Here is a 25,587-nt window from a genome sequence, read left to right on the forward strand (position 1 = left end):
CGAGATACCTCACTTGGCCTTAAGAACTTTTAGGATGAGAAAACGTAAGGCTTCAAAGAAAGTTCTAGATTTAAAAAAAGGCTGCTTTAAGCTATGTTCTCAGGTCTCCTATGTACTTTTTTTTTTTTTTTTTGGCTATACAGGGACTCTCCAGAAAAAGTTTAAGAAACACTGAAATAGAAAAAAACTAAGAAAACTAGAAAGTGGTCATCCTCCTTTTCAAGAGCATAGTTGGTGAGAGGAGGTACACAGAGGGCAAAGGACAGAGTAATAGTAATGAAAGCAGTGGGCTGATTCAGTAATCTTGGTAGAAAAAGGTATTCAAGCAGAATCTTGGGGTTGGAAGTTCATAGTTTTTGTTTTTGTTTTTGTTTTTTTTTTAGGAGAGGAGAGATCTGAGTACATTCCTAAATTGGAGTGAAGGAAGAGTTAAATATGAAGAAAACAACTGACAAGGCAAAGTCTCAGAGGCCAGGCATGGGGGGCTCACACCTGCAACCCTAGCACTTTGGGAGGCCAAGGCAGGAAGATCACTTGAGGTCAGGAGTTCGAGACCAGCCTGGGCAACAAAGCGAGGCCTTGCCTCTACAAAAATAATTGGAAAATACAAATAAAAGTTGAAATTATAAATTAAAAAAAAACAAACAAAGCCTTAGAAGGACAAAGGATCAAGAAGTCAAAAGGAGCTAACTCCAGAAAGAAGATGCTTAGTCACTCTGAAGCCATGTAATTTTAGCTTCAGCAAACACAGATCTCATCTGACTTATTCACTGCTGCACACCCTGGATTTAGGACAATGCTTGACACACACTAGATCTGAATAAATACTTGAATTAAAATGAAGTAAAACCACCATGGTGCAATTATGACTCAATACAATATGTGGAAACTTCTTTAAAAAAAATTATTACATTGTATTATCCTTTGATTCTTCAAATGCATTTAGTTCATGGATGAGAAACTGTCTGTCCAATGGAACTACAGGTTGACCAGATTCTGGGAGAAATAAATTCATGAGAACACTGAGTCTATTAAACTAAAAAGCAAATAAGATTTTGAAAAGAATCACATTTACCAGACATACACTTTTTAGATTTTGGAAGAATGATGACAACACACACCAAGACAGATCAAATTGCCTGTGATTTTGTGACTTTCAAAATATCTCTTTTGTTAAATGCATGTCTTAATACAGTTTAACATAAATTCACTTTTTAAATTCCCCAGTGTTTGGTTGGAAAAATACCCTTTCTATATCCAAATTATAATACTAAATTTTGGAAGTCTGTTTATCAATAACTTATTTTTGAAAAGAATATCCACTTGGTGACAATACTTATAAATAAAAATTAAAGTTAACCTGAAGTGTGGGGCAGCTGGAACTTTCACACTTTGCTGGTGGGAAAGCACAATGGTACAGGCACTTTGGAAAAGAGTTGAGCAGTTTTCTTATAAAGGTGAGCGTGCACTTAACCACACAACCCAGCAATCTCACTCTTAGCTTTCTACCCAAGATTAATGAAAACTTATGTTCTCACAAAAACCTGTATGTAAATGTTTATGGCAGCTTGATTCCTAACTGCTAAAACTAGAAACAACTCAATGCCCATCAACTGGTCATAGATGAGCAAACTAGCACAGCCACACAATAGAACAGTGTTCAAAGGAAAAACAAACATGGCTGAATCCTGAACGTATTACACTAAGTGAAAAAAGGCAGACTCAAAAGGCTACATCATGTACGGTTCCATCTACAGCAGGGGTCCCCAACCCCCGGGCCACAGATTAGAAACTGGGCCACACAGCAGGAGGGGAGGAGTGGGCAAGCAAGTGAGGGAAGCTTGATCTGTGTTTACAGCTGCTGCCCATCACTAGCATCACTGCCTGAGCTCTGCCTCCTGTTGGCAGAATTAGATTCTCATAGAAGCGTGAACCCTATTGTGAACTGCGCATGCGAGGGATCTGGGCTGTGCACTCCTTATGAGAATCTAAGGCCTGATGATCTCTCACTGCCTCCCATCACCCCCAGATGGGACCATCTAGTTGCAGGAAAACAGGCTTAGGGCTCCCACTGATTCTACATTATGGTGAGTTATAATTATTTCATTATATATTACAACATAATCATAGAAATAAAATGCACAATAAATGGAGTATGCTTGAATCATCCCGAACCATCCTCCCAGGTCCATGGAAAAATTGTCTTCCACGAAACCGGTCCCTGGTGCCAAAAAGGCTGGTGATATCTTGATTGTGATCTGGTAGTAATTACACAACTGCAGGCATTTGACTAAAGTATAGAACTGTACAGTTTAAAAGGTAAATTTTATTGTATATAAATTATATCCCAGTTTTTTAAAAAAAGCCAAACCATTTAATATGAAAACTTGACTACAGTCACTATATTTCATTCTAGTGAAGCCCAAGTCCCCGCTATTTTCATAATTTCTTCTTTTCTGGGTGTAACTGGTATCATACAGCCATCTATAACAAACAAAGGAAAGCAGAGATGCTGATATCAAAGATCCTTAAACCATAAAAATCATGAGTCTTTATGTAGTTCAGACGTATGTTTAATATTAAATAAAGGATCTGTAATGAAAAATTCTAACTTCACAAAGAATTCATTCTCTCTTGCAAAATCTACTTCCTGGCCTCGCTTCTTTGCTGAGGCATGAAGTAGTCAAAGCAGAGATGGAACCTGAAACGAGGGAATCCGATGACACACATTCAGGGTGCCTCAGACCAACCCCCAGCTGCATCCCCCACCCCACCAAGTCCAGGGGTAACCAGGATTCTGACTTATTTATATCCATCCAGTCTCTCCTCACTTTTTTGAAAGAAGACATTTAAAAAGTCAGCAGAAGATATTAAAAATATTCTCACCACTCAATAACTGTTACACTTGAAGAGCAAATTTATTTCTCAAGAAATAAAATTCAACAGATAAAGGGAATTTATCTTTATCTCCCCACCCCCAACCCCCAATATCATTCTCTGCCTCCTATCACTAGGATGAGTTTGGAGTTTCCCGCTGCTAGAGTCTGGATATTTGTCTCCGCCCAAATCTCATGTTGCAATGCACTCCCCAGTGTTGGAAGTGGGACCTGGCGGGGGTTGTTTGGGTCATGGGGGTGGATCCCTCATGGCCTGGTGCTGTCCTTACCACAGTGAGTGGGTTCTCATGAGAACTGGTCATTTATAAGTGTGTGGCACTAACCTTCCCCACCCTTGGCCCCTGCTTTCACCATGTAACGTGCTTGCCGCAGTGAGCAAAAGCTCCTTGAGGCCTCCCAGAAGCTAAGCAGATGCCAGTGCCATGCTTGTACAATCTGAAGAACCGTGAGCCAAGTAAACCTCTTTTCTTCAACCGGGTGTGGTGGCTCACGCCTGTAATCCCAACATTTTGGGAGGCCGAGGCGGGCGGATCACGAGGTCAGGAGACTGAGACCATCCTGGCTAACGGTGAAACCCCGTCTCTACTAAAAATACAAAAAATTAGCCGGGCATGGCCTGTAGTCCCAGCTACTTGGGAGGCTGAGGCAGGAGAATCACTTGAACCTAGGAGGTAGACGTTGCAGTGAGCCGAGATCAATCCACACTCCAGCCTGGGTGACAGAGCAAGACTCTGTCTCAAAACAAACAAACAAACAAACAAACAAAAAAACCTCTTTTCTTCATAAATTACCCAGTCTCAGGTGTTTATTTATAGCAATCCAAAAACAACCTAATATACCAGCCTAGTCCTTTATAAATACCATGCTTTTAGATACATACATTTGTAAATGTACCTAAGCACTACATAGTAGTAATATTTCAAAGTTTTATCTCTATCTATCTATCTATCTATATACACACACACACACACACACACAAATAGACATATATCTACATATCTATATATAGACAAGGACAGTTTTTTTTTTTTTAAGAGACAGGAGTTGGACCAGCCTGTCCAATATGGTGAAACGCCGTCTCTACTAAAAAATACAAAAATTCGCCGGGCCTGGTAGCACACACCTGTAGTTCCAGGTACTCGGGAGGCTGAGGCAGGAGAACTGCTTGAACCCGGGAGGCGGAGGATGCAGTGAGCTGAGATCACAATAGAGTGAGACTCCGTCTCAAAAAAAAAGAAAGAAAAAAAAAGAGACAGGGGTTGGGTGCAGTGGCTCATGCCTGTAATCCCAGCATTTGGGGAGTGTGAGATAGGTGGATCACCTGAGCCCAGGAGTTCAATACCAGGCTGGGCAACATAGTGAGAGCTCATCTCTATAAATAATAAAAAAATTTAGCTGGGCATGGAGGCATGCACCTGTGGTCCCAGCTACTTGGGAGACTGACGCAGGAAGACTGCTTGAGCCCAGGAGGTGAAAGTTGCAATAAGCCATGATCGCACCACTGCAGTCCAGCCTTTGCAACAGAGCGAGATTCTGTCTCTGGAAAAAGAAAAAAGAGACAGGGTCTCTCTCTGTTGCCCAGACTGGAGTGCAGTGATGCGATCATGGCTCACTAAAGCCCAGAGCACATGGGCTCACATGATCACCCCCTCCCCGACCCCTGCTCAGCCTCAGCTAGGACAACAGACACGTGCCACCATGCATGGCTAATTTTAAAAACTCTTTTCCAGAGATGGGGTCTCCCTGTGTTGCCCAGGCTGGTCGCGAACTTCTGGGCTCAAGTAATCTTGCCTCGGCCTCCCAAAGCACTGAGATTACAGGTGTGAGCCACCTACCCAGCCTATTTTTTAACAAATAATATACTTAATCAGCGTATATTTTTAAAGCTTAATACACAGGAAAAAACTGGTGGCAAACAGGACAAAACGTCAACAATTGTTTATTCTCGGTTACAGGAATTATAGATGATTTTTCCAAGTATATGCCTAGTTTAAGTAATTATTTAGTTATGTATTTTCTCTTGTAAGAATCTGTTTAAGCTACAGAAAGAACCCATGTGATTTTTGTGTCCCAGTCACCCAGATGGCACTATCTGGTAGATTTCTAGGATAAACAGTTTCTGAGAATTGGGGAAAGGGGAGAAACAGATTTTATGTGATAAATAATAACCACTTACCTGCTATGAGGACAGATGCTGTATACTTATATTTGTTGAATTCTAAATACTCTCTAATTAATTCATTAATTAGAAGGTTTTCATGAGACAATGATGGTCGGGGTTCACGGTCATCATCTAGGGCATTGAAAACTTCAGCTCGGATCCTTGCTTTTAAATGCCCTAATACCCCCTTTTTTTCCAAGGTGTCCTTTAAAACTGTTCAATATAAAATATTAAGGCTTCAGTTACAGAGTAAATTTGTCATTCTTAGGCATACTTTGAAAAGAAATGTTGAAAAGGTAAATGGTACAAAAACAGCTCTCAAGCAGCTCTTAATCTAAACATTGTGACAAATTATTAAACAATTACACTACCACCAGCCATGTTTATACTAAAACATATAGTTCTCATGTTGCGGTGATTTAGTCTTAACATATTTGAGCAAATTCAAGTTTATTCCTACATCATCAGCACTGTCAGGGGCTGTAGTCTAATACATATTCTTTTTTATTTTATTTATTTATTATTTTTTTTGAGACACAGTCTCGCTCTTTCACCCAGGCTGGAGTGCAGTGGCACGATCTCAGCTCACTGCAACCTCTGCCTCCCAGGTTCAAGCAATTCTCCTGCTTCAGCCTCCAGGGTAGTTGGGACTACAGGCACGTGCCACCACGCCCAACTAATTCTTTTTTGTATTTTTAGTAGAGACGGGGTTTCACTGTGTTGGCCAGGATGGTCTCAATCTCCTGACCTCGTGATCCACCCACCTCAGCCTCCCAAAGTGTTGGGATTACAGGTGTCAGCCACCGTGCCCGGCCAATACATAATTCTTTAGTGAGGGGAAAAGGCGGGGGATAGGATTATAGTTGCTTACTGAGACCTGAACTTAAGCCCCAGTCTCTCATATATTTTCAAGAGTGTCTGCCACTGCACACAGGTTCTGCTTGTCACTAACAACCTCTGGTCCAGAAAGATGATTAAAGAAAACAACTACATTCCATAAAAGAAGTCTGTTGGGTTACTGTGTAAAAACCTTGATGGCAGGGCATGGTGGCTCATGCCTGTAACCCAGCACTTTGGGAGGCTGAGGCGGGCGGATCACGAGATCAGCAGATCGAGACCATCCTGGCTAACAAGGTGAAATCCCCCTCTCTACTAAAAAAATACAAAAAATTAGCCGGGTGTGGTGGCACGCACCTGTAGTCCCAGCAACTTGGGAGGCTGAGGCACAAGAATTACTTGAACCCGGGAGGTGGAGGGTGCAGTGAGCTGAGATGGTGCCACTGCACTCTAGCCTGGGCGAAAGAGTGAGACTCTGTTTAAAACAACCAACCAACCAACCAACCAAAAAAAAAAAAACACAAACCTTTGATAATCCACAACCCTTTAGGGAGTGAAAAGGTGTTGGGTTTTTCATTGTTGTTATTTTGAAACAATCTCGCTCTGTCGCCAGGTTGGAGTGCAGTGGCACGATCTCGGCTCACTGCAATCTCCAGGCTCCCTGGTTCAAGCAATTCTCCTGCCTCAGCCTCCCGAATAGCTGGGATTACAGGTGTGCGACACCACGACTGGCTAATTTTTGTATTTTTAGTAGAGACAGGGTTTCACTATGTTGGCCAGGATGGTCTCCATCTCCTGACCTCATGATCCACCCGCCTCAGCCTCCCAAAGTACTGGGATTACAGGCATGAGCCACTGCGCCCACTGGCCTCGTTGTTTTAAAGACAACTATGAGTTAATTCCTTAGAACAGCAGGATTCTGACAGTGGGGTGCTGCTGGCACCTTAGTGCTTAACTTTAGCCAGCCGAGTTTTTCGTTGTCTCTGCAGCCTCAAGTACCAACTGCTAGTAGTTACCACCTATTAACCCTGCGGTTCTCAAACTTGAGCACGAATCCTCATCACCTTCAAGACTTGTTTAAACGGATTGTTTGCTAGTCCTCCCCATAGAGTTTCTGCACGCGCAGCTCCGCCCCACTCACCCTGCGGCGTGGTCTGTAGCCAATAGGCGCACAGCTCTCGCCCCGCCTACTTCCGCCCCTCTCAGTTTATGAGATCTGCGGTTGAGTGGGTGGTGAATGTCGACCAGAGACTCCACCAATCAGCGAGCGCTCTCGGAAGGCCCAGTTGAGTGAGACGGCAGGGAGGGCGGGGACTGAGGCAGTTGAGAGCCTGGCATCTAACTCCCATTCTCCTCATTATAATGTTGAGGCATTTAGGCCTCAGGAAACAGAATCTCCCTCTCTGATCTTCTCCTGTCCACCTCTGACCTGCCTCAAGCAGGACTCTAATCTGACTGTGGGTCAAAAGACCCTCATTCCAGAAAGGGTTCTGCCCGGTACCCTCACGGAAGAAATGCTGCACAGAGAGGCCAAGAAAAGTCTGAGCAGACAGGCTTTGCTGGGTTTAGATCATGCACTTTCTGTCCAATCAGATTTCTTTTTTTTTTTTTTTTGAGACGGAGCCTTGCTCTGTCGCCCAGGCTGGAGTGCAGTGGTACAATCTCCGTTCACTGCAACCTCTCCCTCCTGGGTTCAAGCGATTCTCCCGTCTCAACCACCCAAGTAGCTGGGATTACAGGTGTGCACCACCATGCCTGGCTAATTTTTTTCACAGTTCCACTCTTGTTGCCCAGGTTGGAGTGCAATGGCATGATCTCGGTTCACCGCAACCTCTGCCTCCCGGGCTCAAGCAATTCTCCTGCCTCAGCCTCCCAAGTAGCTGGGATTACAGGCATGTACAACCACACCCAGCTAATTTTGTATTTTTAGTAGAGATGGGGTTTCTCCATGTTGGTCAGGCTGGTGTTGAACTCCCGACCTCAGGTGATCCGCCCGCCTCGGCCTCCCAAAGTGCTGGGAATACAGGCGTGAGCCACCACGCCTGGCCTGTCCAATCACATTTCTATACGGTGTTCAATCACACCTATGTAATAAAGTGTCCCATAAAAACCCAAGAGAACTGGGTTGGGAGAACTTCTGGATAGCAGAACACATGGAGGTTCTTGAAGGGTGTTGCATTCAGGGAAAGCATGGAAGCTCCACACCCCTTCCCCTATACTTTGCCCTATGTGTCACTTCATCTGTATAGACAAAATTAAGTTTCCCTGAATTCTTCGAGCCACTCCAGCAAATTAATGGAACCCAAAATGGCGGTTGTGGAAGCTCCAACTTGAAGGCGGTCCATCAGAAGTTTCAGAGGCCCAGACAGACTTGCGACTGGTGTCTGAAGGAGGGCAGTCTTGGGGACTGAGCTCTCACCCTGTGGGAAATGACACTATTTTCAGGTCGAAGATGTCAGACTTAAATTGAAGGACACCCAGCTGGCATCAGCTGCAGAAATGATTGTTTGCTGACCAGGCGCAATGGCTTAAGTCTGTAATCCCAGCATTTTGGGAGGCAAAGGTGGGTGGATCACTTGAGGTCAAGAGTTCCACACTAGCCTGGTGACGTGGTGAAACCTTGTCTCCACTAAAAATACAAAAAATAGCTGGGTGTGGTGGCATGCACCTATAATCCCAGCTACTCAAGAGGCTGAGCCAGGAGAATCGCTTGAACCTGGGAAGCAGAGGTTGCAGTGAGCAGAGATCATGCTATGGGTGACAGAGTGAGGCTAAACCTAAAAAAAAAAAATTGTATACTTGCTGGTGGGGGGATTTCCCCACACATTTCTGGGGTCCACAGAAGTATTCTGTGTTGATTATTGGTGTGTCGATGTGCGAGCAGAGCAAAAACACGGTTTGAGAAAGTTTATATCCAAAAAACTCCTGAATATGTTGATGAGGAACTCGGAGAGAGAGGCAAATAATAATGTGATTGACTGATTGGCAGTGGTAATCATACAGTAGCTAACATTCATTATACTCTCTGTATGGCAACGACTGCTCTAAAAGCTTTACATTAAGTATTCACCAACAACCCTATGAGATGGATACTTACATGCAATTGTCTCAAGTAAAATTGTATTTAAAAACATACTGGCCAGGTGTGGTGGCTCATGGCTGTCATCCCAGCACTTTGGGAGGCTGAGACAGGCGGATTGCTTGAGGCCAGGAGGAGTTCAAGACCAGCTTGGTCAACATAGTGAAACCCTGTCTCTACTAAAAATACAAAAAATTATTTGGGTGTGGCGGCACACACCTGTAATCCCAGCTACTTGGGAGGCTGTGGCATGAGAATCACTTGAACCCGGGAGGCAGAGGTTTCAGTGAGCTGAGAATGCGCCACTGCACTCCAACCTGGGCGACAGAGAAAGACTCTGTCTCACAAACAAACAAAAAACATGTACTAATGACCAGGCACAGCACTTCATGCCTGTAATCCCAGCACTTCATGCCTGTAATCCCAGCACTTTGAGAGGCTGAAGCGACAGGATCAGTTGAAGCCAGGAGTTTGAGACCAGCCAAGCCAACAAATCAAGAACCCATGTCTTTAAAAAAAAAAAAAAAGTAGCTGGGCATGGTGGCACACACCTGTATTCCTAGCTGCTCAGGAGGCTGAGGCAGGTGGATTGCTTGAGTCCAGGAGTTCAAGGCTGTAGTGAGCTATGACTGCACCAGTGGACTCCAGCCTGGGCAGCAGAGCAAGACCCCATCTATGAAAAAATAAATACCTTTATACATACATTAAAAACATGCACTGACATTGAGTAACACACTGAATTGCTGGGGATATGTCGAAACAGGCACTGCCATACATAATTGGTAGGTAGGCAATCAACACCACCATCCAGAAGGCAGTTTGTCAATATCTAATCAGATTTTCACACCCTTTGACTCATCAAATCTACTTCTAAGAATGTATCTTACAGATATAATCACACCTACTTACAAAGGATATAAGTATAAGAATATTCATTCACTGTTGATAGTAGAAAAAACTATGCACACCTTTCAGAAAGGCTAAAATAAAGACTACTGACAATACTGTTGGCAAACACACATGTACTGCTGGTGGGAAGACAAAGTGGTATAGTCACTTTGGAAAGCAGTTTGGCAATTGCTTATTAAGTCATAGGTACACTTGGCCCAGTAATCCCAAAACTAGGTGTTTGCCCAAGTGAAGTAAAAACTTGTAGGCTGGGCACGGTGGCTCACGTCGGTAATCCCAGCACTTTGGGGGGCCAAGGAGCGTGGATCATTTGAGGTCAGGAGTTTGAGATCAGCCTGAGCAACATGGTGAAACCCCGTCTCTACTAAAAATATAAAAATTAGCCAGTCATGATGGAGCATGCCTATAATCCCAGCTACCCAGGAAAATTAGCCAGGTGTGGTGGCACATGCCTGTAATCCCAGCTACCCAGGAGGCTGAGGCAGGAGAATCACTTGAACCCGGGCAGCAGAGGTTGCAGTGAGCCGAGATCCTTTCACTGCACTCCAGCCTGGGCAACAAGAGCTAAAGTCCATCTCACAAAAAAAAAAAAAAAAAGAACTTGTAGCCAGGCACAGTGGCTTATGCCTATAATCCCCACAGTTTATGAGGCCAAAGCGGGATGAACGCTTGAACCCAGAAGTTTGAGACCGGCCTGGGCAACATGGTGAAACCCCATCTCTACAAAAAAAAAAAAATTACAAAAATTAGACAGGCGTGTAGGAGTGAACATGTAGTCCCAGCTACTCCAGAGGCTAAGGTGAGAAGACCTGCAGAGCCTGGGAGGTCCAGGTTGCAGTGAGTAGTGATCACACCACTGCACTCCAGTCTGGGCAACATAGTGAAACTGTGTTTCAAAAAAATAAAAAATGTCCTCTGGTGAGGACTTGGTGATTGAGGGTCAGTGTTCAATGGAGACTTACTTTTTTTTTTCTTTTTGAGACAGTCTCTGTTGCCCAGGCTGGAATGCAGTAGCACCATCATAGCTCACTACAGCCTTGACCTCCAGGCTCAACTGATCCTTCAGCCTCCCGAGTAGCTGGGACCACAGGCACGTGCCGCCACGCCCAGCTATTTTTATTTTTTGTAGAGATGGGGTCTCACCATGTTGCTCAAGCTGATCTCAAATTCTTGGGCTCAAGCAATCCTCCTGCCTCGAACTCCCAAAGGGCTGGGGTTGCAGGCATAAAACACCACACCCAGCCTTACTTTTGTCCATAGACTTATTTTAATTTATTCATTAATTTATTTATTTGAGACTGAGTCTTGCTCTATTGCCCAGGCTGGAGTGCAGTGGCACAATCTGGGCTCATTGCAACCTCTGCCTCCCAGGTTCAAGCAATTCTAGTGCCTCAGCCTCCTGAGCAGCTGGGATTACAGGTGCACACCATCATGCCTGGCTAATTTTTGTATTTTTAGTAGAGACAGGGTTTCACAATGTTGGCCAGGCTGGTTTCGAACTCCTGACCTCAAGTGATCCTCCTGTCTCGGCCTCCCAAAGTGCTGGGATTACAGGTGTGAGCCACCACACACGTCCTTGAGCCTCCATTTCTACAGCTATTAAAAGGAGGCCATAATAGTACCTAACTCCTGGGATATTATCGTGGCTAAAATGAACTAATGGGCCAGGTGCGGTGGCTCACATCTGTAATCCCAGTACTTTCGGAGGCCGAGGCGGGTGGATTACCTGAGGTCAGGAGTTCGAGATCAGCCTGGCCAACATGGCGAAAGCCCGTCTCTACTAAAAATACAAAAATTAGCCGGGTGTGGTGGCTTGCACCTGTAGTCCCAGCTACTCGGGAGTCTGGGGCAAGAGAATCGCTTGAACCCAGGAGGTGGAGGTTGCAGTGAGCTGAGATTGTGCCACTGCACTCCAGCCTGAGTGACAGAGCTAGACTCCATCTCAAAAACTAATAATAATAATAATAATGATAATAATAATAATAATAAGATGGGCCAGGCGCAGTGGCTCACGCCTGTAATCCCAGCACTTTACTCTACTAAATCTCTACTAAAAATACAAAAATTAGCCAGGTGTGGTGGTGGGTGCCTGTAATCCCAGCTACTTGGGAGGCTGAGGCAGGAGAATCACTTGAACCTGGGAGGTTGAAGTGAGCCAAGATGGCGCCATTGCACTCCAGCCTGGGAAACAGGAGTGAAACTCTGTCTCAAAAAAATTAAATAAATAAATAAATAAAATGAACTAATGCATGAAGAGCACTTAGTTAAGTTAAATAAATAAATAAAATTTTAAAAAGTTAAATAAAATTAAATAAATAAATAAATAAATAAAATGAACTAATGCATGCAACAACTTAGCACAGTGCCTAGGACATAATAGGCACTCGACAAGTGGGCTGGGCGTAGTGGCTCATGCTTGTAATCTGAGCACTCTGAGAGGCTGAGGCGGGCAGGTCACCTGAGCTCAGGAGTTCAAGACCACCCTGGGCAACATGGCGAAACCCCATCTGTACAAAAATTACAAAAATTAGCTGACCATGGTGATACCCACCTGTAGTTCCAGCTACTTGGGAGGCTGAGGTGGGAGGATCACTTGAGCCCAGGAGACTAAGGTTGCTGTGAGCCGAGATCATGCCACTACACTCCAGCCTGGGGGACAAAGCTAGACCCTGTCACACACACACACACACACACACACACACAAAAGTGGCTATTTCCTCACCATTCCCCCCTTGGCAGGTCACAGCCCAGTCCACTCCACTCCTCCATGGTCTCCATTCTTGTCGCCTCGACACCAGACGGCCTGGATTAGGTGTGTAAGAACATATTTATGCTCCAGTTTTCTCTTGTCAAATTCCTCATCCTTCCTCTCCCCTTCCCAGATGTTCTCCATTCTCCGCAAATCCTCTACCTCACCTCCATCTTCCACCTGCTCTTTGGTCACTCTGTCTCCTACTCAACTAGGAAGACCCTAGGAACCCTCCACTTGGACCCTAAATCTCTTTGCATTTTAACCTTTCATTCACGAATTCATTCATTCGAAAGATATTATTGAGCATCTACTATGTACCAGGCACTAAGGATACTAGAGTAAATATAATAAACAGGATCCTGGCTGGGTGAGGTGGCTCATGCCTGTAATCTCAGCACTTTCGGAGGTAAAGGTGGGTGGATTGCTTGAGGTCAGGAGTTCGAGACCAGCCTGGCCAACATGACAAAACCCGTCTCTAGTAACAATACAAAAATTATCTGGGCATGGTGGTGGCACATGCCTGTAATCCTAGCAACTTGGGAGGCTGAGGCAGGAGAATCGCTTGAACCCAGGAAGTGGAGGTTGCAGTGAGCTGAGATCACACCACTGCACTCTAGCCTGTGCAACAGAGCAAGACTTTGTCTCGAAAAAGTAAACATGGTCCCTATTCACACAGAGCTCACTGGCCAAGAGAAAGGGCAGCAATTCATCAAATACTTATTTACAAACTCAGATAAATACTATAATGAAAAATGCAGAGATTCTGAGACAGACAGGGGCCATAACCTAGCCTAGGTTGGTGGTTATGGAAGGCTTCCATATCAGCATGTGTTTCTTTCTTTCTTTTTCTTTTTTCTTTCCTTTTTTTTTTTTTTTTTTTTTTTTTTGAGATGGCGTCTTGCTCTGTTGCCCAGGTTGGAGTGCAGTGGCACCGTCTCATCTCACTGCAACTTCCACCTCCCAGGTTCAAGCAATTCTCATGCCTCAGCCTCCCAAGTAGCTGAGGTTACAGGCATGTGCCAACACACCTGGCTAATTTTTGCATTTTTAGTGGAGTGCAGTGGAACCATCTCGGCTCACTGCAACTTCTGCCTCCCAGGTTCAAGCGATTCTCATGCCTCAGCCTCCCAAGCAGCTGGGATTACAGGTGTGTGCCACCACACCTGGCTAATTTTTGTGTTTTTAGTAGAGATGAGGTTTCACAAAGTTAGCCAGGTTGGACAGCATGTGTTTCTATGCAACAAACTGTCCTAAAACTTAGTGGCTTAAAATAACAACAATCATTGATTTCACCCACAAATCTGCAATTTGGGCAGGATGTGGCCTGGACAGCAAGTCTGTGTTCCACATGCCATGCTCAACATGGGGCAGCTTGACAGGGGCCGGAGGACCCACTTTTTTTTTGGTTGTCTCTGAGATATAATTCACATGCCATAAATTTCACCATGTGAAACCATACAATTCCATGTTTTTTAGTATATTCACAGGATTGTACAACTATTGCTATCTAATTCCACGATATTTCCTTTTCCCTAAAAAGAAATCCTATACTTATCTGGATGTGGTGGCGCACACCTGTGGTCCCAGCTACTCGGGAGGCTGAGGCAGGGGGATCAATTGAGCCCAAGAGTTCCAGGCTGCAGTGAGCTATGAACGCACCATTGCACTCCAGCCTGGGTGACAGAATGAGACCCTGTTTCTAAACAACAACGACAAGAACAACAACAACAGAACATATACCATTAGCAGTCTCTTCTATTCCCTCTTCCCCTAGTCCCTGGAAACACTCATCTATCTTCTGTCTTTATAGATCTGTCTGTTCTAGACACTTCAAATGGAATATACACTACATGGCCTATTGTGTCTGGCTTCTGTCACTGAGTACAATGTTATCAAGATTCTGGAAGACCCACTTTGTGGGTCCACTTTGTGGATGGCTCAGTCACATGGCTGGCAATTTGGTATTTGCTGTCAGGTGGGAACTCAGCCAGGGCTGTGGGCAGGGATCCCGGTTCTTCTCTATGGGGGCCCCCTCCAGGGGCTGCTTGAGCTTCCTTATGGCATGGTGGTTGGGTTCCAAGATGGAGCATCCTAAGAGAGCCAAGTGGGAGCTTTTCATATCTTTTTTTTTTTTTTTCAATTGAGACAAAGTCTCACTGTCACCCAGGCTGGTGTGCAGTGGCATGATCTTGGCTCACTGCCACCTCCACCTCCTGGGTTCAAGTGATTCTTGTGCCTCAGCCTCCTGAGTAGCTGGGACTACAAGTGAGCGCCACCACGCCTGGCTAATTATCGTATTTTCAGTAGAGGCTAGGTTTGCCATGTTGGCCAGGCTGGCATCTTTATTAAAAAAAAAAAAAAAAAAAAGAGAGCGAGACAGGGTCTTGCTTGTTGCCCTTGGCAGGTCACAGCCCAGTCCACTCCACTCCTCCATGGTCTTGAACTCCTGGTCTCAAGTGATCCTCCTGCCTCATCTTTCCAAAATGCTGAGATTACAGGTGTGAGCCACGATGTCCGGCCAGGTTTTCACCTTTTATGACCAGTTACAGAAGTCACACCATGTCACTTCCACAGTAGCCTCAAGCTCGTCTGGATTCAAGGGAAGGGAACACAGACCACCCTTCACAATAGGAGTGTCAAAGTCACCTTGTTTGCGTTTTAACCTTTCATTAATGCATTCATTCATTCAAAAGATATTATTGGCCAGGTGCAGTGGCTCAAACCTATAATCACAGCACCTTGGGAGGCTGAGGCGGATGGATCACCTGAGGTCTGGAGTTAGAGACCAGCCTGGCCAACATGGTGAAACCCCGTCTCTACTAAAAATACAAAAATTAGCTGGGTGTAGTGGCATGCGCCTGTAATCCCAGCTACTTGGGAGGCTGAGGCAGGAAAATCGCTTGAACCCGGGAAGTGGAGGTTGCAGTGAGCCGAGATTGCGTCGTTGCATTCCAGCCTGGGTGACAAGAGTGAAACTCCATCTCAAAAAAAAAAAAAAAAAAAAAAAGTCACACCATGTCAGTTCCACAGTAGCCTCAAGCTCATCTGGATTCAACGGAAGGGAACACAGGCCACCCTTCTCAATAAGAGTGTAAGATCACTTTGTTTACATTTTAACCTTTTATTCATGCATGCGTTCATTCAAAAGATATTATTGAGCATCTACTCATGAATGAATAATTGTGGCCACTTTTGGAAAATACAAGTGCTACAGCTTCCCTGAGAAGATGATGTTGGGGCTGACAGCTGAAGGATAAGCAGGTGTTACTTAGGCACAGATATGGAAGAGCATTCAAAAAACACAGAACAACATGTTCAAAAGACCCGGGGGAACAATTAGCACACTGGAGGAACTTAAGGCGGCCTTGAGTGGCAGAGGCAGAGAGAAAGGCACTTGTCTGTTGTGTGCTTTCCATGACTGCTGTTTCCACTCAGCCTTCATTGTCCATTTTTTCAGAAACAGTACCCTAAATTCCCTTTGGGGAACCATTGACTCACCCGCCCTCAGCCCTCTCAGTGGGGCTGGCTGCAGGGGTGGGTGTTAAGACCCACGCTAGCCATTCAAGACAGTTCACCCAGCCTCGCCAGTCTCACTGATTGGTTCGGGTGTGGTCATGTGACACTCAGAAGGGCCAATGAGGCTCAAACCCAAGACATCTGCTGCAGCTATTGGACAAGACAGAGTGTATTGCCTTGGGGTTGCTAGGTAGGATAGAGGCAGGAGTGTTGGGTGTCACCTTTGCCTCTGCCAGAGAATAACCTGTTGAAATGACACCAACAAAGAGAAAGTAGAACGAAGTGACACAGACCATTGAGCTCCTGGACTATGACCAAAGCCAGCTCTGCCACTGGACATTTTAGATTCATGGGCCAATACATGATGGTTTAGGCTAATTTGAATTTCTGTCACCTGGAATCAAGAGTACTGTTTAAAGGCACCATCGGTGGGCGCAGTGGCTCATGCCTGTAATCCCAGCACTTTGGGAGGCCGAGGCGGGTGGATCACCCGAGGTCAGGAGTTTGAGACCACCTTGGCCAAAATGGCGAAACTCCATCTCTACTAAAAATACAGAAAATAGCCGGGCATGGTGGCACGTGCCTGTAATCCCAGCTACTAGAGGGTCTGAGGCAGGAGGATGGCTTGAACCTGGGAGGCAGAGGTTGCAGTGAGCCATGATTGTGCCACTGCACTCCAGCCTGGGCAACAGAGTGAGACTCCATCTCAAAAAACAAACAAACAAATAAATAAATAAAGACACTATGGTTAGGATTTTTCTCTTCCTGTCCCTAACTACACATTCTCCATTCCTGGTTCTTACGTACCACTTCAGAAGCCTCCAGCACTTCATCTGGCCTCTCTTCCCTCTCTCTCTCTTTCATTTCTTATTTTTTTGAGACAGAGTCTCGATCTGTCACCCAGGCTGGAGCGCAGTGGTGCAATCTTGGCTCACCGCAACCTCCACCTCCAAGGCTCAAGTGATCCTCCAGCCTCAGCCTCCTGAGTAGCTGGGATTACAGGCACACACCACCACTCCAAGCTAACTTTTTGTATTTTTAGTAGAGACTGGTTTTTGCCATGTTGCCCAGGCTGGTCCCAAACTTCTGGCCCCAAACTTGTGGCAGATCAAGTGATCCACCTACCTCGGCCTCCCAAAGTGCTGGGATTACAGGTGTGAGCCACTGCACCTAGCCTTCTCTCTTTTTTTTGTGATCAATAAATGTTTGTTTATTGCATCTTGGTCTGAATGTCATATTAAATTTGGGGTTCCAAAAAACTCTAGAAAACATTTATGAGAACTTGGGAGGTGGAGGTTGCAGTGAGCCGAGATCGCGCCACTGCACTCCAGCCTGGGTGACAGATTGACACTTCGTCTCACCAAAAAAAAAAAAAAAAAAAAAAAAAAAAAGAAAGAAAAAAAGAACTAAATGTCCCTGAATATAAAATGATAGGTAAGAACAGTAATTGGCTTGTCGATCAATGATGAATCAAACAGAAAATGCATGACAGATTATGGGGAAGTTTAAAATGTCCAAATATTATGTCCCAGAAGAATTTGTCTAGATAATAGATCTTCCTCAGTCCCTTTCAGGGGATGGATGGATAGTGGACATACTTGGGCAGGTTTATTCAGGGTAAGCTGGAGGAATGTGTCAAATAGGTAGCTACCTATCTGATTTATTTTCATCCTATTTTTTCTGCTCTTAAAACAAAATAACCTCCTATTGGTTAAATTTTTTTTTTTTTTTTGGTTGCAAATCAAACTCTCTTACTGGTTTTAAAATATCAATTTCTTTTCTTTTCCTGTTTCTTTTTTTTTTGAGGCGGAGTCTCACTCTGTGACCCAGGCTGGAGTTCAATGGCATGGTCTTGGCTCACTGCCACCTCCGCCTCCCAGGTTCAAGCGATTCTCCTGCTTCAGGCTCCTGAGTAGCTGGGACTAGAGGCATGTGCCACCACACCTAGCTAATTTTTGTATTTTTAGTAGAGACAGGGTTTCACCATGTTGGCCAGGCTGGTCTCGAACTTCTGATCTTGTGATCTGCCCGCCTTGGCCTCCCAAAGTGCTGGGATTACAGGCGTAAGCCACCGTGCCTAGCCTATTTTTTTTCTTTTTCTTTTTTTAAGATGAAGTCACTCTCTGTTGCACAGGCTGGAGTGCAGTAGCACGATCTTGGCTCACTGCATCTTTTGCCTCCTGGGTTCAAGCGATTCTCAGCCTCCTGAGTAGCTAGGACTATGGGCACGCGCCACCACACCTGGCTAATTTTTGTATTTTTTTACAGAGGGGGTTTCACTATGTTGGCCAGGCTGGTCTCGAACTCCTGACCTGAAGTGATCCACCCACCTTGGCCTCCCAAAGCGCTGGGACTACAGGCATGAGTCACCATGCCTGGCCAAAAAAAAGATTAATCTTAAACATAACCAGAAGTCTAGATGTTTGACAGGTTTATTTATTTATTGAGACAAGGTCTAGCTCTGTTGCCCAGGCTGGAGTGCAGTGGCGTGATCTCTTGGGTCACTGCAACCTCCACCTGTGGGTTCAAGACACCCTCCCATCTCAGCCTCCTGAGTAGCTGTGACTACCTGCCTGGCTAAGTTTTGTATTTTTAGTAGAGACCAGGTTTCACCATGTTGCCCAGGCTGGTCTTGAACTCCTGGCCTCAAGTGATCCAGCACCTGGCCTCCTAAAGTTCTGGGATTACAGGCATTGGCCACCATGCCTGGTCAGTTTGGCAGGTTTAAGGGTTGACTTATGCCTGTGACTGTGGCTATCTTTCTTTATATTCTCATGGCTTACCCCAGGCTGGCCACTTGTAATATATGGTCATCTTAACCAAATTAGAAAAAGGTATTCCAGTTGATGTGGTGGCTCACGCCTGTAGTCCCAGCACTTTGGGAGACCAAGGTGGGTAGGTCTCTTGAGCCCAGGAGTTTGAGATCAGCCTGGGCAACATAACAAGACCTCGTCTCTACAAAAAATACAAAAATTAGCTGGGCATGATTGTGCATGCCTGTAGTCACAGCTACTCGAGAGGCTGAGGTGGATCCCAGAAGGCAGAGGTTGTAGTGAGCCAAGATGGGACCACTGCACCCCAGCCTGGGCAACAGAGCCAACCTGTCTTAAAAAACAAAAAACAAAAAACCTGACATGGGACTTTGAATATTCTAGTATTGAATGAATGAGGAATAAAGAGATGGATGGGTGGATGGATGGATGGACAGATGAATGAATTGATAGATGGATGAGTTGAATGGGTGATGGAAGGATGGATGGATGGACAGGTGGATGAATGGATGGATGGGTGGTGGATGAATGGATGGACAACTGAATGAATGAATGAATGAATAGATTGACAAGTGGATGGGTGATGGGTGGAAGGATAGATGGTCAGATGGATGGGCCATGGACGGATGAACGGACAGATGGATGAGAGAGAGAGAGAGATTCCTCTGGGCAGCAGACAATTTCCTTAAAAAGAAACCAAAAAAATCTCCTTTTTCGGGAAGATACAACCACACATACGGGCTGAATGTCAGCCCCCAATCATCTACTCGGCACTTCCATAGCACAGGGCACAATTTTGGGCAAATGCCCATTTCGTGAGGACCACAGACAGGCACCATTTTTTTAAGGGTTGGTGGGATGATCACCACTGTTTGAGGCCTTATATTCAAGGATTACAATGTTCAGAGGAGAAAATAGAACGAATTCCAGGATCTCTGCCAGAGCGCCAGGAAGAACTTCCTCAGAAACATTTAACAAAACTTTCCTCGTTATCTCATTAGCCTGATTTGAGTTACATTTCCTTTCTTTTCTTTCTTTTTTCTTTTTTTCTTTCTTTCTTTCTTTCTTTCTTTCTTTCTTTCTTTCTTTCTCTCTCTTTCTTTTTTCTTTCCTTCCTTCTTTTTTTTTTCTTTTTTCTGAGACAGGGTCTAGCTTTGTTGTTCAGGCTGGAGTGCAGTGGCACGATCTTGGCTCACTGCGACCTCCGCCTCTGGGTTCAAGCAATTCTTCCTGCCTCAGCCTCCTAAGTAGCTGGGATTACAGGCACCCATCACCACGCCTGGCTGATTTTTGTATTTTTTAGTAGAGATGGGGTTTTACCATTTTGGCCAGGCTGGTCTTGAACCCCTGACCTTAGGCGATCCGCCTACCTCGGCCTCCGAAAGTGTTGGGATTACAGGCGTGAGCCACCGCGCCCGGCCTTCTTTCTTTTTTTGAGGTAAGATTCACAAAACGTTTTTAAAAATCACCCTTTGGGGCCAGGCATGGTGGTGTGTGCCTGTAGTTCCAGCCACTAGGGAGGCTGAGGCAGGAGGATCACTTGGGCCCAGGAGGCTGAAGTGCGCTATGATCATTCCACTATACTTCAGCGTGGGTGACAGAGTGATACCCTGTCTCAAAAAAAAAAAAAATCACCATTTAAAGTGAATAGTTCACTGTTTTTTGTCACATTCACAATGTTCCACAGCTATCATCACTATCTAGAACATTTTTACCACAGCAAAACAAAAGAAAAAAACAAAAAGCAAAACAAAAAACAAAAAACCATAACCATTAAGCAAACATTCTCCATTCCGCCCCTCCTCCTAGGCCCTGAGAACCACAATCTACTTCCTGTCTCTCCGGCTTTGCCTATTTCGTGTGTTTCATCACATATAAATATATTCATACAATATGTGGTCTTTTGTGTCTGTGTCTGTTTCCTTCCTCTCTTTCTTTCTTTCTTTCTTTCTTTTTCTTTCTTTCTTTCTACTTTCTTTTCTTTCTTCCTTTCTTTTTTTCTTTCCTCTTTTCTTTCATATCATGGCTCACTACAGCCTTGACCTCCCAGGTTGAAGAGATCCTGCCACCTCAGCCTCCCAAGTAGCTGGGACTACAGGTGTGCACCAGCACCCCTGGCTAATTTTTGTATTTTTTTGTGGAAACGTGCTGTTGCCATGGTGCCTGGGCTGGTCTGGAACTCCTGAGCTCAAGCAATCTGCCCAACTCGGCCTCCCAAAGTGCTAGGATTACCGGTATGAGCCACTGCGCCTGACTGGGGTTCTTTTTTGTAGCATGATGTTTTCAAGGTTCATCCCAGGTGTAGCATGCATCAGTATTTTCTTCCTTTTCATGTCTGAATGATATTCCATTGCATAGATAAACTAAATATTATTTATCCAGTCGTTAATTGATGGGCATTTGATTTGTTTCCACTTTATGGACCGTTACGAATAGTGCTGCTATGAGCATTTGTGTGCCAGTTAATGTTTGAACACCTGTATACTAGTATACACCCAGGCATTAAATTGCTGGGTCATATTGTAATTCTATGTTCAACTTTTTGAGGAACTGCCAAACTGTTTTCCATAGAGGCTGTACCATTTTACATTCCTAGCAGCAATGTACAAGGCTTCCAGTTTCTCCATATCCCCATCAGGCTTGTAATTTTCCTTTTTTTTTTTTTTTTTTGACACAGAGTCTCACTCTGTCGCCCAGGCTGGAGTGCAGTGGCGTGATCTCGGCTCATTGCAACCTCTGCCCCCCGGGTTCAAGCGATTCTCCTGCCTCAGCCTCCTGAGTAGCTGGGATTACAGGGGCCTGCCACTGTGCCTGGATGATTTTTTTGTATTTGTAGTAGAGATGGGGTTTCACCATCTTGGCCAGGCTTGTCTTGAACTCCTGACCTCGTGAGCCATGGCGCCTGGCTGTAATTTTCCATTTTTAAAAATTATAACCATTCTATTGTGTGTGAAGTGGCATCTCTTTGTGGTTTTTATTTGCATTTCCCTAATAACGAATGACGTTGAGCATCTATTCACGTGCTTGTTGGCCATTTGTATATCTTCTTTGGAGAAATGTCTTCAAATCTGGGGCCCATTTTTAAAAACTGGGTGCTTTGTTTTTTTTGTTGTTGAGTTGTAAAGTTCTTTACATATTCTGGATAGTAGAGCCTTATCAAATATGTGATTTGCAAATATTTTCTCTCATTCTGCGAACTGCCTTTTCTCTCCTTCGATACTGTTCTTTGATGCATAAAAGGTTTTAATTTTGATGAAGTCTAGTTTCTCAACCTTTGCTGTTGTCACTTGTGTTTTTGGTGTCATATTTAAGAAACCATTGCCAAGCCAAAGATAATGAAGATTTCCCTCTAGGCTCTCTTTTAAATATTTTATAGTTTTAACTTTTATAATTTAGATGTTAATATTATGGCGTGAGTTCAAAGTCCAATTTCATTTTTTGCATGTGGATATCTCATGGTCCCAGGGTCATTTGTTGAAGAGACTGTTCTACGAAATTATGTCTTTTAGGCTCGGCACGATGGCTCATGCCTGTAATCCTAGCACTTTGGGAGGCCAAGGTGGGTGGATCACCAGAAGTCAGGAGTTCAAGGCCAGCCTGGCCAACATGGCGAGACCCTGTCTCTACTAAAAGTGTAAAAATTAGCCAGGCATGGTGGTGTGCACCTGTAGTCCCAGCTACTTGGGAGGCCGAGACAGGAGAATTGCTTGAACCCGGGAGGTGGAGGTTGCGTGTGCCGGGATTATGCCACTGCACTCCAGCCTGGATGACAGAACAAGACTCCATCTCAAAAAAAAGAAAAAAAATATGTCTTTTTCAGCAACTTGGATGGAGCTGGAGGCCATTAATCTAAGTGAAGTAACTCAGGAATGGAAAACCAAATATTGTATGTCCTCACTTATAAGTAGGAGGTAAGCTATGAGTACCCAAAGGCATACAGAGTGATATAATGGACTTTGGAGTCTCAGAAGGGGGAGGATGAGAGGAGGGTATGGATGAAAACTACATGTTGGGTACATGTGTAACTACTTGGGTGATGATGGGTGCATTAAAATCTCAAAATTTACCACTATATAATTCATCTATGTAACCAAAACCCACTTGTACCCCAAAATCTATTGAAATTTAAAAAAAAAGAGAGAGAGGGAAACTGTTCTTTCGCCTATTGAATGGCTGTGGCACGCTTGTCAAAAGCCAATTCACTGGCTGGGCATGGTGGCTCACACCTGTAATCCCAGCACTTTGAGAGGCCGAGGTGGGTGGATCACCTGAGGTCAGGAGTTCAAGATCAGACTGGCCAACAGGGTGAAAGCCCGTCTGTACTAACAATACAAAACTTAGCCAGGCGTGGTGGTGGGTGCCTGTAGTCCCAGCTACTCGAGGGGCTGAGGCAGGAGAATTGCTTGAATCCAGGAAGTGGAGGTTGCAGTGAGCCAAGAATTCGACACTGCACTCCAGCCTGGGTGACAGAGCAAGACTCCATCTTGAAAACAAACAAATGGACAAACAACAACAAAAAGCTAACTGACCACACTGGGTACAGTGGGTCACGCCTGTAATCCCAGCACTTTGGGAGGTCAAGGTGAGAGGAATGCTTGAGCCCAGGAGTTTGAGACCAGCCTCAGCAACATGGCGAGACTTCATCTCTACTAAAAACAAAAAACATTAGCCAGGTGTTGTGGCACGTGCCTATACTCCCAGCTACTAGCTATGTGGGAGGCTGAGGTGGGAGGATTGCTTGAGCCCAGGAGGTAGTGGTTACAATGAACTGTGATTGCGCCACTGCACTCCAGCCAGGGCAACAGAGCAAAATCCTGTCTCAAAATAAAAAATCAATTGACTATAGATGTATGGGTCATTTCCAGACTTTCAATTCTATTCCACTAATCTATATGCCTATCCTCATACCAGTATCACACCTTTTGAGTACTGTGGCTTTGTAGTAAATTCTGAAATCACCAAGTGTGAGTCTTCCAACTCTGCTCATTTTTCAAGATTGGCTCTTGGGTGCAATACCATGTGAATATTAGGTTTGAATTTTCCAGGTCTGCAAACAAGGACATTGGGATTTTCACAGGGATTATATCAAGTCCATAGATCACTTTGGGATAGTATTATCATCTTAACAATATTAAGTCTTCTAATTCATAAACACGTGTATTAGTCTGTTTTCGTGCTACTGATAAAGACATACCCAAGACTGGGGAGTTTACAAAAGAAAGCGGTTTAATGGTCTTACAGTTCCACGTGGCTAGGGAGGCCTCACAATCATGGTGGAAGGCGAAATGCATTTTCTACATGGCGGTGGCAAGAGAGAGAATGAGAGCCAAGTGAAAGGGGTTTCTCCTTATAAAACCATCAGATCTTGTCAGACTTATTCACTACCACAAGAACAGTACGGGAAAAACTGCCCCCATGATTCAATTATCTCCCACTGGGTCCCTTCCACAACCCGTGGGAATCATGGGAGTACAATTCAAGATGAGATTTGGGTGGGGACAAAGAGCCAAACCATATCAACATGTGACGTCGTCTTTCTATTTATTTAGGTCTTCGTAATTGCTTTCAGCCACGTTTTGTAGTTTTCAGGGCACTAGTGTTACTCTTACTTGGTTAAATTTATTTATTTTTATTCTATTGGAAGTGAAATTGTTTTCTTAATTTTACTTTCTGATTGTTTATTGCTAGTTTATGGAAATGTGGCTGATGTTTGTGCGTTGATCTTCTTTTTTTTTTTTTTTTGAGATGGAGTCTTGCTCTGTCACCCAGGCTGGAGTGTAGTGGCATGCTCTTGGCTCACAGCAACCTCTACCTCCTGTGTTCAAGTGATTCTCCTGCCTCAGCCTCCCAAGTACCTGGAACTACAGGTGCCCCCACCACGCCCAGCTAATTTTTGTATTTTTTACTAGAGACGGGCTTTCACCATGTTGACCAGGCTGGTCTAGAACTCATGACCTCAAGTGATCCACCCACCTCGGCCTCCCAAGGTGCTGGGATTACAGGCATGAGCAACCACGCCCAGCTGCAAACTACCTTTTCAATGACAGTCGTCTCCTAATTTGTTGGCCTCAGCATAGGTAGATAATAATAAAACCTACATTTTAAAACATCAAAGGGCAATGTTCAGCCAGGCACAGTGGCTCACGCCTGTAATTTCAGCACTTTGGGAAGCTGAGGTGGACAGATCACCTGAGGTGAGGAGTTCGAGACCAGCCTGGCCAAAATGGTGAAACCCTGTGTCTACTAAAAATACAAAAATTACCTGGGCATGGTGGCCGACACCTGTAGTCCCAGCTACTTGGGAGGCTGAGGCAGGAGAATTGCTTGAACCCAGGAGGCAGAGGCCACAGTGAGCCGAGATCATGCCACTGCATTCTAGCTTGGGTGACAGAGAGAGAAGCGGTCTCCAAAAATAAATAAATAAAAATAGATGAGTCACTTCCAAGATAGCCAAATAAGAACAGCTCCAGTCTGTAGCTCCCAGCGAGATCAACACAGAAGACAGGTGATTTCTGCATTTCCAACTGAGGTACCTTGTTCATCTCATTGGGACGGGTTGGACAGTGGGTGCAGCCCACAGAGGTGAGCTGAAGCAGGGCAGGGTGTCGCCTTTCCCAGGAAGTGCAAGGGTTCAGGGGATTTCCCTTTCCTAGGCAAGGGAAGCC

The 25,587-nt window shown here is 44.8% G+C and overlaps 1 protein-coding gene across 4 annotated transcripts in view; it reads right to left on the bottom strand.

The window, feature by feature from the left end:
• Positions 1-907: 907 nt before the first annotated feature.
• Positions 908-25,587, bottom strand: part of LOC129394161 (uncharacterized) — a 92,301-nt gene continuing 67,621 nt past the window's right edge. Inside the window, exons 1-6 of one of the 4 annotated variants that reach the window (XR_010110509.1) lie at positions 25,185-25,324; positions 12,606-12,686; positions 9,526-9,647; positions 5,074-5,271; positions 4,021-4,436; positions 2,900-3,608 (exon numbers count right to left, since the gene is read on the bottom strand). Coding sequence is in view for 1 of the 4 variants with exons in the window: in XM_063598465.1 (XP_063454535.1) it covers positions 908-996; positions 4,021-4,092; positions 5,074-5,271; positions 12,606-12,686; positions 14,211-14,334 (564 nt within the window). In the remaining 3 variants the exon portion in view is untranslated. Of the gene's footprint in view, positions 997-2,899; positions 3,609-4,020; positions 4,437-5,073; positions 5,272-9,525; positions 9,648-12,605; positions 25,325-25,587 lie in introns of those variants that run through there. The other 3 variants (XR_010110508.1, XM_063598465.1, XR_010110507.1) reach the window with 3 other exon arrangements.

This window comes from Pan paniscus, chromosome 18, assembly GCF_029289425.2.
Source record: "Pan paniscus chromosome 18, NHGRI_mPanPan1-v2.0_pri, whole genome shotgun sequence".
Lineage (NCBI taxonomy): Eukaryota > Metazoa > Chordata > Mammalia > Primates > Hominidae > Pan > Pan paniscus.